The sequence below is a fragment of the Haliotis asinina genome, chromosome 2 (assembly GCF_037392515.1).
Source record: "Haliotis asinina isolate JCU_RB_2024 chromosome 2, JCU_Hal_asi_v2, whole genome shotgun sequence".
NCBI lineage: Eukaryota > Metazoa > Mollusca > Gastropoda > Lepetellida > Haliotidae > Haliotis > Haliotis asinina.
Window position 1 is genome coordinate 58,998,675 of NC_090281.1, and position 16,376 is coordinate 59,015,050.

Sequence of the window (16,376 nt, forward strand, 5' to 3'; positions counted from 1 at the left end):
TAAGTCAACATTTGTTTATCCTTTATGTAATTAAACGTATGTTGCTAGTTTTCTAGAAGATCTTGCTAGGTGGGCAAGTGGTCTATTGCAATTAAGGCAATGTATCGATGGTCGCTTTGAACTAATGAAGGATGACCTCCAGTCGCAAACCATTGGAACTTTTCAACATGCATGCGAGCAGGGATAATCTACAATACATGTATATATACATACGTAATGCGAGTCTTCAACTAACATTCATCTCATTATGATGTCTCTGTGATGGAATAAGGTACAGAAACGTTAATCAAGCTTATCTCACTTACTTTGAATAAAAACGTAGTAAATAGTTTTGGTTACTATTGGTTGCATAAACAATACTGGACCAATTCTGATTGTACTGTGCACGCATCATTGTACTCTTCTATGAAATGCTTGAGCCGTTTCTCTTGAATCATCCGTGTGAAATTATTGACTAAAAACTTTCATTTTGGTGATATTACTCCTGTCACGTCAGACACGGCTACGAGCAATTACAGTGAGTTAGTGGTTGAGTTTTAGCAGCATTCCAGCCATATGGCGGACCAGACAATCCAGTGATGTACAGCATGAGCATCAATCTACGCAATTGGGATGCTATGACATGTGTCACCCCACCTGACCACCCGATCCCGTTAGTCGATTTACGACACGCATAGTTTACTGGGCCTAGATTTCGAAGTTCTCTTAGCGCTAAGATAGTCGTTAGTTATTGTTAATGTATGGAACTTACGACTGTCTTAGCGCAAAGAGAGCTTCGAAAATCTAAATCCAAAAAGATTAATTATAATCCGGATATTCACGAGTGCAACTGGAATAATGGCACGTGGGAAACGAAACAAATCACTGTGGCTCTTAATGTTTCATGGTCAGTAATTAGCAGATTACAATCACGAAATGGACAGCCAAAAAATGTTGATGACAAACGTCGGTTTGGACGACAAAGGCAGACAAACCATTCAAATGACCTTCGTGAAGTCACATTTTCTAGAGTGACTGAACACACCACTCATGCATGACCTCGACGTTTCATCCAGCGATGGACGGAACGTCGTATGAATCAAAATTTAGTTTGGACTGACTGCGATGTAGACGAAATGAGCGTTTACATTCCGTTACCGTTACACAGACCGAACTTGCTGGGGTTGCTCATAGGGTAGGGTCACTATGACTAGCAGAACAACCTTACATCATATTTACGGACGTTTCACTGAGCAGTACTACTGTGACGACATCATTAATCCACTGCACACCGACATGCAAGCATGGACGTCGTTTGATGATTCTCAATGATAACGCAAGAGCGCACAGGCTCCCCCGTATTGCTACCGCGTACCTTCAGAATATAACAACCTTATAATAGCCAGTACTGAGTCCAGTCACCCTAGGCAACTACCGACCACCTGAACCTGGCACTGCCCTGCATGAGGAAGGAGATGGAATAAACCAAGTTGATATAGGATGATGATGCAGTATGCCTCATCGATTCCGGGTATATCTGGAGAATAGAGGCGGATTCACGCGATATTAATGTTCGTGGTAAATGATGTGATGGACATTAGGGGGCCTTGGCCAATAATCTAACAAAATCTTTGGTCGACTGACGTTCAACAACTAATACAACTCTCACTCAAATGTCCCTGTAGCACAGTTAACACATGTAGCCATTAAAGACCATATAATCCCAATAATTAGGACACTTTTTATTAGATATTCCTTAATTGTTTTAATTTTGTATTTTGGAATGGACTCAGTTCTCGTGGATATTTTTGTTGGGAGAATTTTTTATATCTTTTATACGAATTTAATATTTGTGAATATCTAAAAGTGTTAACTACTTTGTGTAGTGAATATTACATTGCTAACTACCTGGTGTAGCGAATATTACATTGCTAACTACCTGGTGTAGTGAATATTACATTGCTAACTACTTTGTGTAGTGAATATTACATTGCTAACTACCTGGTGTAGTGAATATTACATTGCTAACTACCTGGTGTGGTGAATATTACATTGCTAACTACCTGGTGTAGTGAATATTACATTGCTAACTACTTTGTGTAGTGAATATTACATTGCTAACTACCTGGTGTAGTGAATATTACATTGCTAACTACCTGGTGTAGTGAATATTACATTGCTAACTACCTGGTGTAGTGAATATTACATTGCTAACTACTTTGTGTAGTGAATATTACATTGCTAACTACCTGGTGTAGTGAATATTACATTGCTAACTACCTGGTGTAGCGAATATTACATTGCTAACTACCTGGTGTAGTGAATATTACATTGCTAACTACCTGGTGTAGTGAATATTACATTGCTAACTACCTGGTGTAGTGAATATTACATTGCTAACTACCTGGTGTAGTGAATATTACATTGCTAACTACCTGGTGTAGCGTATATTCAAAACTGCTAATTACTCAGTGTAGGAAATATTTTAAAGGACTAAAAACTTAGTGTAGCCAATATTTAAAAGTGTTAACGACTTCGTGTAGCGAATTTTTAAATGTGCCAACGACCTAGCATAGCGAATATTTAAAAGTGCTAACGATTTAGTGTAGTGAATATTTAAAGGCGTTAATCACAGTGTGGCGACTATTTTAGAATGCTTTTCAAATATATTGATTACTTAGTGTAGCGAACTTTTAAAACTACCGACTAAGAAGTGCATATTTAAAAGTGTTAACGATTTAGTTTAGTAAATATTCAAAGGTGTTTATTATGTAGTGTAGTGAATATTTACGAGTGTCAGCTACTCTCTGTAGTTGAAGATTTATAAGGGTCTAGTGTACACTCTGGAGAACGAAAGTGTGTCTTTACTGCCATGATTGGATTAACATACTCAACATACGTGTACCTCCTGTACCTTCGACAGAGTCTGTGTCGAAATCTCGGGAGTCCATTTCAGCCTAGGTACAGACATTGAAATCAGTGTAAGGTGTGACAATAATACTACGCTACAATGAATTACGTCATAGACTTCAAGTTTACAAACAGCCATCGAGTGAGCACGTTGAATAGTTCTTGCAAAGAGAGACACTTTGTTCAAGCCTAGATCCTTTTCAAATACTGTTCCTGAAGTTTCAGCATGGGTTAACGCTCACACATAGTTACACCTCTTCTTTGTATCGTTTTATATGGGTCGCGGGATCGCAGAAATATCACTGCATAGTGTTTGTTATCCCCGAATGCTCACCGCTGGTTATTGGGTATCCTGGCTGACACACATTTCCACAACATAACACTGGAGGAATCTTATATTACTGACACTTAATTTCACTGCAGGAATTCTTGGACTACGGCGAGGGAACCTATTACCTAGAAGTAATCCCCAGAAAGCCGTAGTACAAGTTAACTGTTGGTGATTCTGCTCACGTCGGTCGAAGGCTGAGTGGCGTTATCCGAGTTGTATGTTCAGTAGCTCAGGTAGCCGAGTGCGGCTTGTCGATCTCGTGGCTATGGACAGCGGTACATCTCCCCTGGATTTCACATGCATCCGATCGACTTCACGATAATCCTTTACCAGTCTGTACGAAAAACGTCGTACACGTTAGACACAGATGTAGCGGCGGCTGACTGTGTCTCAGACGGGACAATGTTAAGCGTGGTGGTTCCTTGTTTGGTGGTAGCTTTCCTTCCTACTGTCTTGTCAACGTTTGGGACAGAGGAGAAGAATTCCTTGGATGAGTTCATCCACACGGTGATGAAATGTCGTAACGTAAGCGGTCTCAGTATTGCGTTGGTTAAAAAGCGGCACATCGTCCATACGGCAGGCTATGGTGTGGCCAACGTTGTTACGGGTGTTAGGATGACGGACCAAACACTTATCAACACCGCATCTATTACGAAGTCGTTTACAGCAACGCTGGCGGCAGATGCCGTTGCGAAGGGACTGACGGATTGGGAGACGCCGATACGAAAGTTGTTAGGTCCGAGGTTCAAACTCCAGAATGAATTCCGCACCAAGCGAACATCCCTGAAGGATCTACTGTCCCATCGCCTCGGTATGCCGTCGTATTATGGTCTGAGCCAAGCCGTACTGAACCTAACGATAGAACAGTTGGCACAGTGAGTACATGGGGCATGCTAGCTTTATTTGCGAGGGTAGTTTTCGAGCATTACGAAAAACCCACTGGTATGAGTCCTATAGGGGGCCGACCAGATAGGTGATCAACGTAGGTGACACGAAACATATTCAGTCCCATATCACTGAGTTGCAATAACTTTTTTTGTTATATTAACAGCATGTAGAATATTTTGATGTTAGAATCGTTTGTGAGAAACACAAACTAGTTCACGCGTTGTTTCGTATAGAAAGGTAGTCTATTCCAAAATCTCTCAAACATCCCCTCCTCCTCCTCCCCGCCCTTTCTGCAATACCAATGATCTATGAGACAGCATGTCTAGATTTTCTTCGGTTCGTCTGAATCTGCAATCTCGCTGGGATTCCTTTTCGGTTTAAATTTATGTCTAATGAAAAGTCTTTTAAGAAGGCTGTGACTGAAACGACTTCCACTGTGCTGGTTCGTTTAATCATAGATAGAATATGCAACAGAGCAATGGAACGCTCATCTCCAATAGCCTGTTTGATATTGTTGAAAGCACAGTTTCAATAAGCTGGATTTGTGCGTTAAATAAGTTGATTTTTTGTTGTTACACCATTGTGTTGAACACATCCTCCGTGTTGCATCAACAGTCGTTTGTCAATTGTTCTATTACCACGTTTTGGATGTCGTTAAAACATTTTTCTTTGTATTGATGCTGTTTTAAGCGTTAATTTGTGGATTGTTTGATCTTTCGTCTTTGCAGATGCATTATTATTGCATGTATTCTATACATTAGTATTTAAATTATACTGTCCATCAATGTGTCCATCAATGTGTCCATCAATGTGTACGTACAACGTCCTGTGGATTGTTATGCCTATTGTTCCACATATTGTCATGTAAATGTTCTGTGCATTGTTCAGTTAATTTGTCTGGCTTTTGTTCTATACATTGCCATAGAAATTTTATGTACAAGTTTGTGGTAATAGTTCTGTCCACATTGCTGTACACAAAAATTCTGTTGATTGTTCTTTACATTGTTCCGTACATTGTTTTTGCCAGTTGTTCTATACTGTGTTATGCCAATATAGGTTTTTCCCTTTTATTGTTCTGCCTATTGTTCTATACGTTATTTGACTGCTGCTCTGTACACTGTTCTGTTAATTGTTTTTCCATTGTTCTGTCTGTTGTTATGTAAATGTTCTGTACATTGTTCTGTGTACTCTTTCGCCGTGGAGGACGCCGCTAATCAGTTTCCGTCATTGCATTGCCCGACACGTCGCAGTTGTCGTATAATTATCTGTGTATCAAGTCAGACCGGACGGTCCTCGCATCGGGGATCCGTCAAACACGTGTTTCCATTAGAGGGAGATTTACCCTCTTAAACAACAGCCATACCTGAATATCAAGCACTGAAGGAAGAGCTGCCAGATTTGTCAGAGATGAGCTTTTTAAGCAGACAGTGTTACTGGAGACAATTGAAAGAAATGTGCACTAAATTAAATTGTCTGTCGATTAGGAAAATTACTTGCAAATTAAGACAACTTAATCATCTATCACTGTTTGTACCTACTGCCGTATGTGGTATGATAAAGGTACTACATTATACTCTATTTTTAAAGATGAATTATGTCATGCATTTTTTCTATGTTTCCTCCGAAAGCTTGGACTAGACATCAAGACACTGGACACAGAATGTACCTAATATTATCAGGAAAAATCGAAGTGTGACAAAAAGTTTTCATCGTCTCTTTCATCACAAAGACTGCTTTGAAATTTGAAGTCTCAGTTCCTTATAAATATGAAATGAACGTGCTTACTTGGGGATAAATATACATGTAATATTTTCTTTTCATCCGTGACAAATTATTTCTTACGTATAAACCTTGCCAGATGTCTTATCTAACATGCCACCTGTATCTTATGCTTGCTGGTGCAGTCCTTAGTTGGGGATCGGGTGGCCCTCTCTGCCATGAAACCTCGGAAAACTGAGGATCTGAATGTTGTAACCCTGATCTGAGCCAAAGTGAAACCTCAGTAGTTAGAACGTATTTTTTTTTCAAACGTTTCGGCACCTTGCATTACAAATTGTAATAGTGCTGAACGTGAAGGGAAAACTGATTTCGTTGATGTCTCCCGTCAGACAATCTTCGGGCTAGTGTTTTTAACTCTGTTTTGCATGAATTTGACACATCATTACCACTGTGAAACTGGTCTCGTTGACTGTTTGACGGTGGTTTACAGATGATATAAAATGTATGCAGGTCTTCACCATCACATGCATGTCGTGAGAGCAATTAATATTGTAAATGTCGGTCTACCAATAGGGATACGTTGGTGTGTCAGCCAAGTCGGCGAGCCTCACTTTCCCATCCAGTTAGTCGTCTCCTACGACAAGCATGGGTTGCTGAGGACCAATTCTAACAAGGTTGTCCATCATGTCGATCACTGGGTTGTCTGGTCTTGACCTGACTGATTTAATGCCGTCGTCAGGTAGATGGAATTTCGCGGACTGCAGCGATAAACTAAGTTAACAAAGCAGGCAGATAATGTTATTCCTGAATATTATAAGTTCACTTAGATGATACCTACAAGGACGTCCAGAATTGTCAACATCCTGTTTACACAGGTATTTTCTTCGAGACAGTAGGCTGAGCCTTTGAAGACAGTGCTATTTATCGTTATCGTTATCGTTTAATGTTTTTGACATAACAAATGAAAGGTCACCTTATCGTGAAAACCTGGTATCGTCATCATTTGATACTCATTGATGAAAACATAGTCGGAATCGTGTAAAAAACTCTGCTTTAATCTTAGATTCATTATGCGTCTGAAAATGTTCGTGTCGGTTTGTTTCAGTCGCCTACAGTATTTCCCGGTGTTGTACCAATTCCGTAGTCGCTATATCTACAGCAACTTCCTGTACGTCTTGGCAGGACTGGTGCTGCAGCGGGCTACGGGTACAATGTGGGGCGACGCCATCGTTAACAACATCTTCAAGCCTCTAGGTAAGTACTTACTACCAACGCCAGTATATCGTTGAGTACTTGTCATCTCTTGTAACCTGTGAAGCATGATGTTTCAGTACTTGTCAATCACTAAAACATCTAATTGGGCACTTGTCACCATCTGTCACCTGTGAAACATACTATTCCACTACGTTTAGCATCTCATTTAATACTTGCCATTACAACATATGAAGCATTTAAATTTTCTGTGGTATCTCAAGCAGCTGTCATCAGTAATACTTTGTAAGTTCGTTACTGCCCCTCTCAGGACTTTGCTGAAAACGAAGCGGATACTTTCCATTCCCTCTCAGGGACATAATCCTCGTCGTCTCGTCTGTCTTATGCAGTTTTTATGTATCAAGACCCAGCGAGTGGTCAAGACCCAGCGAGTGGTCAGTTAAGTATGCCGTAAAAGATGTTCTAGGTGGACAAACTCAAAATTATGGATAGACTAAGGTGTACAACTGCTCAGTTTGTCGATTTAAATTCTCTTTACACAGGGATGGAAAACAGTCGCGTAGTGTCCCAGCTCTCTGACGCCGACGTCAGGGACATGGCCTACTCCTGCACCATCGTCAACAGCACCTGTCTGCATAACGAGGAGCGACTCCTACTGCCGTAAGTCAGTCCTACCCGATTTTGACCGTGTGGTTCTCAGCCCCAATCACCGTGGCGCTATCGTCATAGTATCGTCAGAAATGGCGTCTGAATCTAAAGAGAGACAAACCTTTTGGTGTATTGATCTCCATACCACTAAGTATTGATCTCCATACCACTAAGTATTGATCTCCATACCACTAAGTATTGATCTCCATACCGCTAAGTGTTGATCTCCATACCACTACGTATTGATCTCCATACCACTAAGTGTTGATCTCCATACCACTACGTATTGATCTCCATACCACTAAGTATTGATCTCCATACCACTAAGCATTGATCTCCATACCGCTAAGTATTGATCTCCATACCGCTAAGTATCAGGTATAGTCCACACGGATATCAATGTTTATTTTTGCTTGGGTTTTTTCCCTTGTGACGACCAAGGATCAATACGTGATCAAAGTAGCGACTGTAGGCAGGTTAATGCTGCAGTAGTACCTGTCGCGTTAAGACTGTGCTAAAACGGCCTTCATCTCCGTGTGTCTTCTAGGAAGGGGACGATGGGATAGCCTAAGAGTCAGCTCGTCATGCTGAAGACCCGGTCCGATTACCTACATGGGTACAATTCATGAAGCCCATTTTCCAAGTTTCCATAACGATATTGCTGGGACAAGCTAAACGTGGCGTGAGACTTTATATAATCACTCACTCACACAAGCCACCTTGCACTTCACATCTCTTCTGCAGAGTTATCCGACAAGCCCAGGCAGCTGCGGGGGTGTTCAGCACAGCTAGAGACATGGCCAAGTGGCTCCAATTCCACCTCAAAGGGGGAAAGGTCTGTTTTTATACCACTGACAATAAGTTAAGTACCTGTTTTCTGGTAATATGAGCTAAGGCAGGTGCTTGGTATCCATTTCCACTGGTATGCCTAGTGATAGGAGGTGACGTTTCAAAAGTCCTGTAGCCGTTCAAGGATAGGCTAATCATGGGTTTGATTCCGAGATTCGTTTTGAACATGATCATAGGGTTGTTAACACAATATGTTTTATTTCTTAAAATGGTAAACAGCTAAAGTCAGCGTGAATTTATGGTTTCCGTGAGTTAGCACCCGTTCTTCTCTAGTTGGTTGTACAGAATTAACGTCTCTTTGGAAATGGAAACGTTTCTCATAACAGAAGGGTTTATTTGTGTATAGCCTGAAAACATTCATATTCAGCTCTGTGCACAATCTCTCTTACACTCCTCTCCTGAAACATGTTATGCGTCTGTTTTGGCAAATAATAGTTGTGGCCATGTGTTCTTCTTACCAGCATCAACTGAACAATATACAACAGACGTGGAGTTAAGACATCTTTCAAGAGATTGTTCAGTCATGGAATTACAACAGTCGATCTGAGTAGACTGAGTGTTTTGCATATTTTCTCAGAATGCTAATGGGTACCAGATCTTGAACCGCACTGCTCTGAAGGAGACATACAGGCCTCATATCGTCCTTGAGAGATCAGGCATCACGCGGGCCCGATTTCCGGTCGTAAACCTCGACTTCACATACGCCCTCGGCTGGATGAACGGAGTTTACAGAGGTATCGACTGATACCAAACATAAGTTGTTTACGAAGTTGTTCACGTTGTTCAGGAATTGTCAAATATATTTTCTTGGTGATGTTTGTTTGCTTATAAGTAGCACAATATCTGTAACTGTGCTCAAATATCAGTGAATCAAAATTATAATATTTCAGCTCATTACATTCTTACAGCATGTTGTCTTGTTTCACAATTTGCAGAATCGAAAAAAAACCCATACGTTTCCAATCTTTAGTGCTTGGTTTAATTACAATCAATGATCTTAATACAGAGCACCAACCACGTATCACGTACCTCACGGCACCTCTGAATAGCTTCCCCAAAAGCACGCGATTTGTGAAGGGGTTCCAAGAATGTGCTTTGGATGTTGTCATTGGGATTGTAGACGTGCACGTATTCTCACGATCTTCTGTACATGGATTTCTTGATCTTCTTTCTCGCAGGTTACAAGAAGTTGAGTCACACGGGAGCGTTCAGCGGATACCGCCTGATGCAGACGCTGCTCCCCGAGGAGGGTGTCGGGGTATGGGTGGCCATCACAAGCTTCGCGCCAAATCAGCAGACGATAATCAGGGACATCATCACCATGTACAGCCTTGACCTCATGCTAGGTAGGTCCTCGTCCTCGTTCGGTTGAACAACCGGTTCGAGTATCTAGTCAGGGTTTATCTAGTATCTAGTTTAAGGGTTGTACTGCAAAAACGCTTTGACACATGGTCAAGGTAAAGCTGTTTGCGGGCGGCCAATCCCATTTCAAACCAACCAAACAGCCACTGGACATCTCGCTATATGTGCTACTAGAACACTAAAGGAGTGGATCCTTGTGATTCCCCTGTCTGGAACCTGCTCTTTCAGGAATTTTAGGTATTTTACTGGTGACCGGTTCCTTTGTCACACTCGGGTATCATGTTTCATGTACATTGCATGTTTCATACAGAAGTACATGTAATATCATAGTTTAGTAACAGTAACTTGTAGGAATCTACATCTAAGTTGTTATTTTATATAATCGCCAGTTTCTTTACATATTGTATTACTGGCAATATGAATGTAAAAATGTCTTCATTTGGTTTCATATTCGTTGTCATATTTATTGGTTAAAAGAAAGTTGACACCATGTTATCCTGTGAACGGTTTGTCTTAACTTGAAAGAGAGGTAATTGAAGCGGAGTAAAAGATACATATTTATGCGATCGAAAAGGCTCCGCACTTTCAAAAAACATGTCAGATGTCCATATTTCTGTTCCTGTTTAATTTGCTCACATAAAGTGATGTTTAACATATAAAGGACGATATGCTCAATACATGAGAGGATGAGGCTAGAAGCAGTTATGGATCCGTGAAGATCCCGGGGTAGAGTAGGCCTTCAGCAACACATCCTTGCCACAAAAGGCGACTGCGCTTGTCGTAAGAGGCGACTAACGGGATCGGGTGGTCAGGCTCGCTGGCTTGGTTGACACATGTCATCGGTTCCCATTTGCGCATATCGATGCTCATGTTGCTGATCACTGTGTTGTCGATTACTCGATTATTTACAGGCCGCCGCCATATAATTGGAATATTGCTGGGTGCGGTGTCAAACCACCCTCACTGAATCACTGAAGCAGTTATGCGACACCTGGATCGGGCCATGGAGGCAGGGGTGGCCGGTGTGCAGAGCTGTGTCCCCTTTGGCCTACCAGCGCCCGAAGGCCGTGGATGATTTTTTCCATGATTTTTAGCACCTCACAGTTTGTGGATTTCAACAAAGCGATAACCTGCTTCAAAACTTTACTGAAATAGATAAAATACTTAAAAGCGGTAATAATTTGTTTGTTTGCTGTATCAGTAATATTCCAGCTGCTGTATGCTGTTTAATAATCGATTCTGGGCCAGACAATAACGGAATCAATATCATGAGAATCGATGACATGTGTGGGCCAAGTCAGTGAGCTTGACCACTTGATCCCGTTAGCCGCGTGATCCGGTTTGACAAACATGAGGGGTTTTTTTAACAGGTAAAGGTGGATAGTAAACTGAGTGACGATTGTTTTTGCCGCTTTTAGCAATATTCCAGCAAAATGACGGCGGAGGACTCCAGAAACAGACTTTACACATTGTACCCATGTGGGTATAAAACTGAACACACATACTTACACGAGGATCTTCACACTTTGTGGCAGTGATTGTAATGATTGTAGGCTTGAAGCAGTAACATATGATAAAATGTTTGGTTATTTGCTCCAGGCAAAAACCAGTGGCTCGGGACGGCAACCGCCTGTATGTATCCAGAGCCATGGGGAAGAGCTCCGCACAAAGAGAAGATAACTCGTGCTCCACGTCCGGCTGTCAATCAAGATCCAAACTTCATCAACAAGACAGAATATGTGGGCAAATATTTTCATAAAGCGTTTGGGAAGTTTGAAATAATTATCAAAAACGAAACTCTTCGTTTCGCATTCGGCCTGTTACTCAAAGGAACACTGCAGCCTTCGACGTCACGTGACGTCATGTACCAGCAGCCGGAACCCCCGTATAACCATTTACCACGTGACGTTGTCCACTTCAGCAAGCCACTCTACTTTCTCAGACACCACAATGGATCCGTCGCTGCTCTCAAAGTTCCATTCCTCGAACCCTCCATACCGCCGGTGTTCGTTAAAGATGACCCGGAAGCAGTTGGTTTTCTAGAAGAACCAATGAACATTATTACGCCAAGTCACATCACATCCGGAACTACTTTCACCGACAGCTGCTTCATTCTAATTATTGTTTCATCCATATCCCAGTTCTAAATACATCATCAGTAACTCGGTTATCCAGCGTAATATGTCAGTATTCTAGGAAGAATTATTAGCAGGACCAAGACGACATTGTGATAGGTCTAGGAGTGATTGATTACCAGTAGTGTTTTGAGACGGAACGAACTGAGACGCCCCTAATGACGTCATTGATTGTTTAATTAATTAGAAAACAGGTTTGTTACGCTGGGTAATCGAGGCTGCACTTGTACCATTGCTAATAGATTACCATTTCCACCTAGCGTCGTTCTTGGGGAGGCGCCGGTGTGTGTAGGGTTTGAGGCATGAACGTATTCCAGTGAAACTAGTAGGTCTGAGCAACTAACAATGTTACTAACAGTTGAAAAACGTTGTTACAGCATGTGTCGCTGTGAATGTTTTATGAAACTTAAAACATGGACAAGACGCCAAAAACATTGAAAGTGCAAATTTAAGGTGGTTCAAGATACCACCAAATCAAACACCTGAACGCAACCAGTGAAGCACATGCAATACATGACAAATAGCAGTAATTGTGTGCATGAAATACTAGTAGTTCTTACCAGATGCAACTGAACTTCACTTAATAATTTATATTTTTTTATAATACGCTTCACATTTGCGAGTCCCCTCAGTAATGACGCTATGTATACTGTGTATATATAATCATGTCGATGTTTGTATTCAGCTTACAGAGATACTAATGTGATATTCACATATCCATGCTTCAGTGCATATCGTGTGTGCAGCTAGCGTGTGCTACTTACTCGTATTCCGTACATTATTATGACAATCGTTGTTTCTTACATATATTTATACAAATATTGTAATAATCAGTATTTTGCTACTTTACTCAACGTTTCCACAAATATCAATGTTCGTTCGTGTTTGCCATGCAAAGCTGTGCTGGGCGCGGGTGCGAATCCCCGTTTCGCCCCATTTATAATCCCAATTGCACATGGGTGTTCATTAACGTGGTAGACGTCGTTGTCTTGCCCACGTTGAGCTTTCCTCAGGAAGGAAACCGTGATATATTATATTGTTCAACGCTACGTAAAACAGACCCTCACTGTACATATGTGCGCCTCATTGTTAAACTGTTGTGTTGTGTCTAAGTGTGTGTATAGCTGCCGTGAATTCTGAACATATACTTCAACCATTTACCATATTTACAAATATAGCCGTGAATCTAGAATATCTGCTGTAGTTCACCTGGACATATGTCAATATTCTATGAAGAATTATAAGCAATACCAAGACTACACGTGATACGTCTCGGTGAGAATTCTAGTTGTATTTGAGACAGAACGAAACGCCCCCTTATGTCATTGAGACATGATTGCTTGTTTCATTATTGAGAAAATAGCGTTATTTGATTTTATACGGGTGGAGTTTGATAAGTTGATTCATAGAACGCTGGATAATCTAGGCTGAACGAGCGCTGTTGCTGACAGATTACCATTTCCACCTTGTGTCATTTTGGGAGAGGCTTGATACTTGAACATATTCCAATGCCATGGATTCCTGCCAAAGGTTCGAATCAATGTTGTGACAGTATAGTAATAATATAATAATTTGGACTTTTGCACTCATATATTACTTATTTTTATATGTTATGATTAATATTTATTTGTAATTTGACCGTAATCGGCGAAGAAATAAAAATGTTAGAAATTCACTCGTGTATGTAAATGTAGGCTTATGAGTGTAGCGGTAGAATTTTCTAAAATCTATTTTTCTTCTCCGATTTCGGTCAAATTGGACATGCATATTAATCAGAACATATAACAATAATATATGTGTGCAAAAGGCTGGATTTATATTTTTTAAGTTATTGATGATTCACGAACATTGATTCGAACTTTTAGGTTTTGTCCGAACCTTGTATTGTGGTTGTTGTGAGAGACCACACGGTGGAAGGTCTTTGTGGTCAGGTTGCCCCCCCAACACCGTGTACAGTACGGTAGTCATGCTGAGATAATATTCTATAATTAGATGTAGTAATACTGAAAGTATTTTCTGTAATCTTAATCACAAGACCATCTCGCTGATCTCGCTGACTCGTGCTACGGAATCAGTAAGATTATATAAGAGACGCTAACCCCATCCTCGCCATTTCTAAGTGTATGTGTTGTACCTTTTCTATATACACAATATACGCACACGTATCGTGTTTGGCGTCTTTGATTGTAGATGTTTATTTCCATCTGGACGGTTGCCGCAATACATGGAACATGGATAGTTGGTATGGATAGAGGACATGGTATGTGGATGGCTGATCTCACTGCTTGTTGTTCGCCTCTTGTTTATAATGTTGCATCCAGCAATATCCTTATCTGTCGCTGTCCTGAATGGTGTCTAGGCCGACATCGCTGTCCAGAACCTACGGATGCGCATGTTACATCCTAGACTGGTGTTCCAAAGATTGAGGTTTGTTACATTCTAGACTGGTGTTCCCTAGATTGAGGTCTGTTACTTCCTAGACTGATGTTCCCTAGATTGAGGTCTGTTACTTCCTAGACTGATGTTCCCTAGATTGAGGTCTGTTACATCCTAGACTGATGTTCCCTAGATTGAGGTCTGTTACATCCTAGACTGATGTTCCCTAGATTGAGGTCTGTTACATCCTAGACTGATGTTCCCTAGATTGAGGTCTGTTACATCCTAGACTGATGTTCCCTAGATTGAGGTCTGTTACATCCTAGACTGATGTTCCCTAGATTGAGGTCTGTTACATCCTAGACTGATGTTCCCTAGATTGAGGTCTGTTACATCCTAGACTGATGTTCCCTAGATTGAGGTCTGTTACATCCTAGACTGATGTTCCCTAGATTGAGGTTTGTTACATTCTAGACCGGTGTTCCCTAGATTGAGGTCTGTTACATCCTAGACTGATGTTCCCTAGATTGAGGTCTGTTACATCCTAGACTGGTGTTCCCTAGATTGAGGTCTGTTACATCCTAGACTGATGTTCCCTAGATAGAGGTTTGTTACATCCTAGACTGATGTTCCCTAGATTGAGGTCTGTTACATCCTAGACTGATGTTCCCTAGATTGAGGTCTGTTACATCCTAGACTGATGTTCCCTAGATTGAGGTCTGTTACATCCTAGACTGATGTTCCCTAGATTGAGGTCTGTTACATCCTATACTGGTGCTCCCCAGACTGAAGTCTGTCGTCTCTTAGGCTGACGTTTGTCTATCCGGCTGACTGTATTTTTCCCACTGATGTCGTGGAGGTGTTTTTATCGTGTAACGTACAGTTTCATAACGGAGAGAGACGTATGCTAATATATTTTGCTGATGGCCTATACGCGAGTATGTCTTCTGGGATTGTGTCTGGTGGTTTCTAGGCAGGTGCCCGACGTCTCGTGTCCTAGATTGGTGTCTCTGTTGCGTCTTGACTAGTGTTCCCTTAACTGACATCTATTACGTTCCTGGCTGACCTATATAGCGTTGTGTTTCTTACCCTTTTCTCATCAATATTGTGATCGTGTTTCCATAGTAACGTAATTTTTTATAACGAAGAGAGATGTGTGCTATTTTTGTACGTGGCCTATATGTGACTACTGAATAAATACTGGATGGAAAACCTTGATCACAGCTTACACTTCTTGTTTAAAGCTGCATCTGCTAATACCCGTATCAAAATGAATAGCGATTGACAAGGGTCATCTGGAAACGACGTATTACCCTGGTTTGGTACAATTCGGAAATAGAGTTTGACAGAAATAGTGTTTGACGGAAATAGTGTTTGACTACAAAACCGAACAATTGATTCATTGTCATTCAATTTGGAAACATGCCATCGAGTTAAGAAGCAGAATTGAAATCTTGAATCATCAAATAGCACCTGATTGCAACTGACTGATGTGCAAGGCAAGTTTCAACCAGGAATATTCAACAGTTGGGTTCTACTCTTGAAACGGAGAACAGGCAGCAAACAGGTGGGCCGTCAGTCTGTTCACTCAATCCCTAAAACAGGAGGGATAAAACGGAATGTGGACCAGAAAATCCACTTACTAACAGTGAGGACGACAACCTGATTCTGTTTTTTAAATTTTAATGTATTTAGCCAAGATATATTTGTAGTTTTGAACAAATATACCTTAGCTACAACTCTGCCACTCAGTTGTGGTGAATGGAGCTCATGTTGATGTCAAGCACATATATATTTAATTAATTTTATTTAAAAGCAAAGCTGGACCAAAGAATCCAGTGAAAATCAGTATCAATCAATGCTATTGGATAGGGTGTTCGTACAGTGACTACATGATTCCACGAGTCTATGATCAGCCATACTTGCCAGGGGAAGTCCAATTGGGAATCCTAACCAAAGGTTAAAGA

General features: G+C 41.0%; 1 protein-coding gene across 1 annotated transcript; it reads left to right on the forward strand.

Annotated features, from left to right (window-relative positions):
• Nucleotides 1-3,517: 3,517 nt before the first annotated feature.
• Nucleotides 3,518-12,045, forward strand: LOC137271921 (uncharacterized). Its single transcript, XM_067804304.1, has 7 exons — nt 3,518-4,095; nt 6,933-7,081; nt 7,582-7,699; nt 8,432-8,522; nt 9,114-9,270; nt 9,715-9,882; nt 11,498-12,045. The coding sequence occupies exons 1-7, from the start codon at nt 3,518-3,520 to the stop codon at nt 12,043-12,045; spliced, it is 1,809 nt and encodes a 602-aa protein (XP_067660405.1).
• Nucleotides 12,046-16,376: the final 4,331 nt, after the last annotated feature.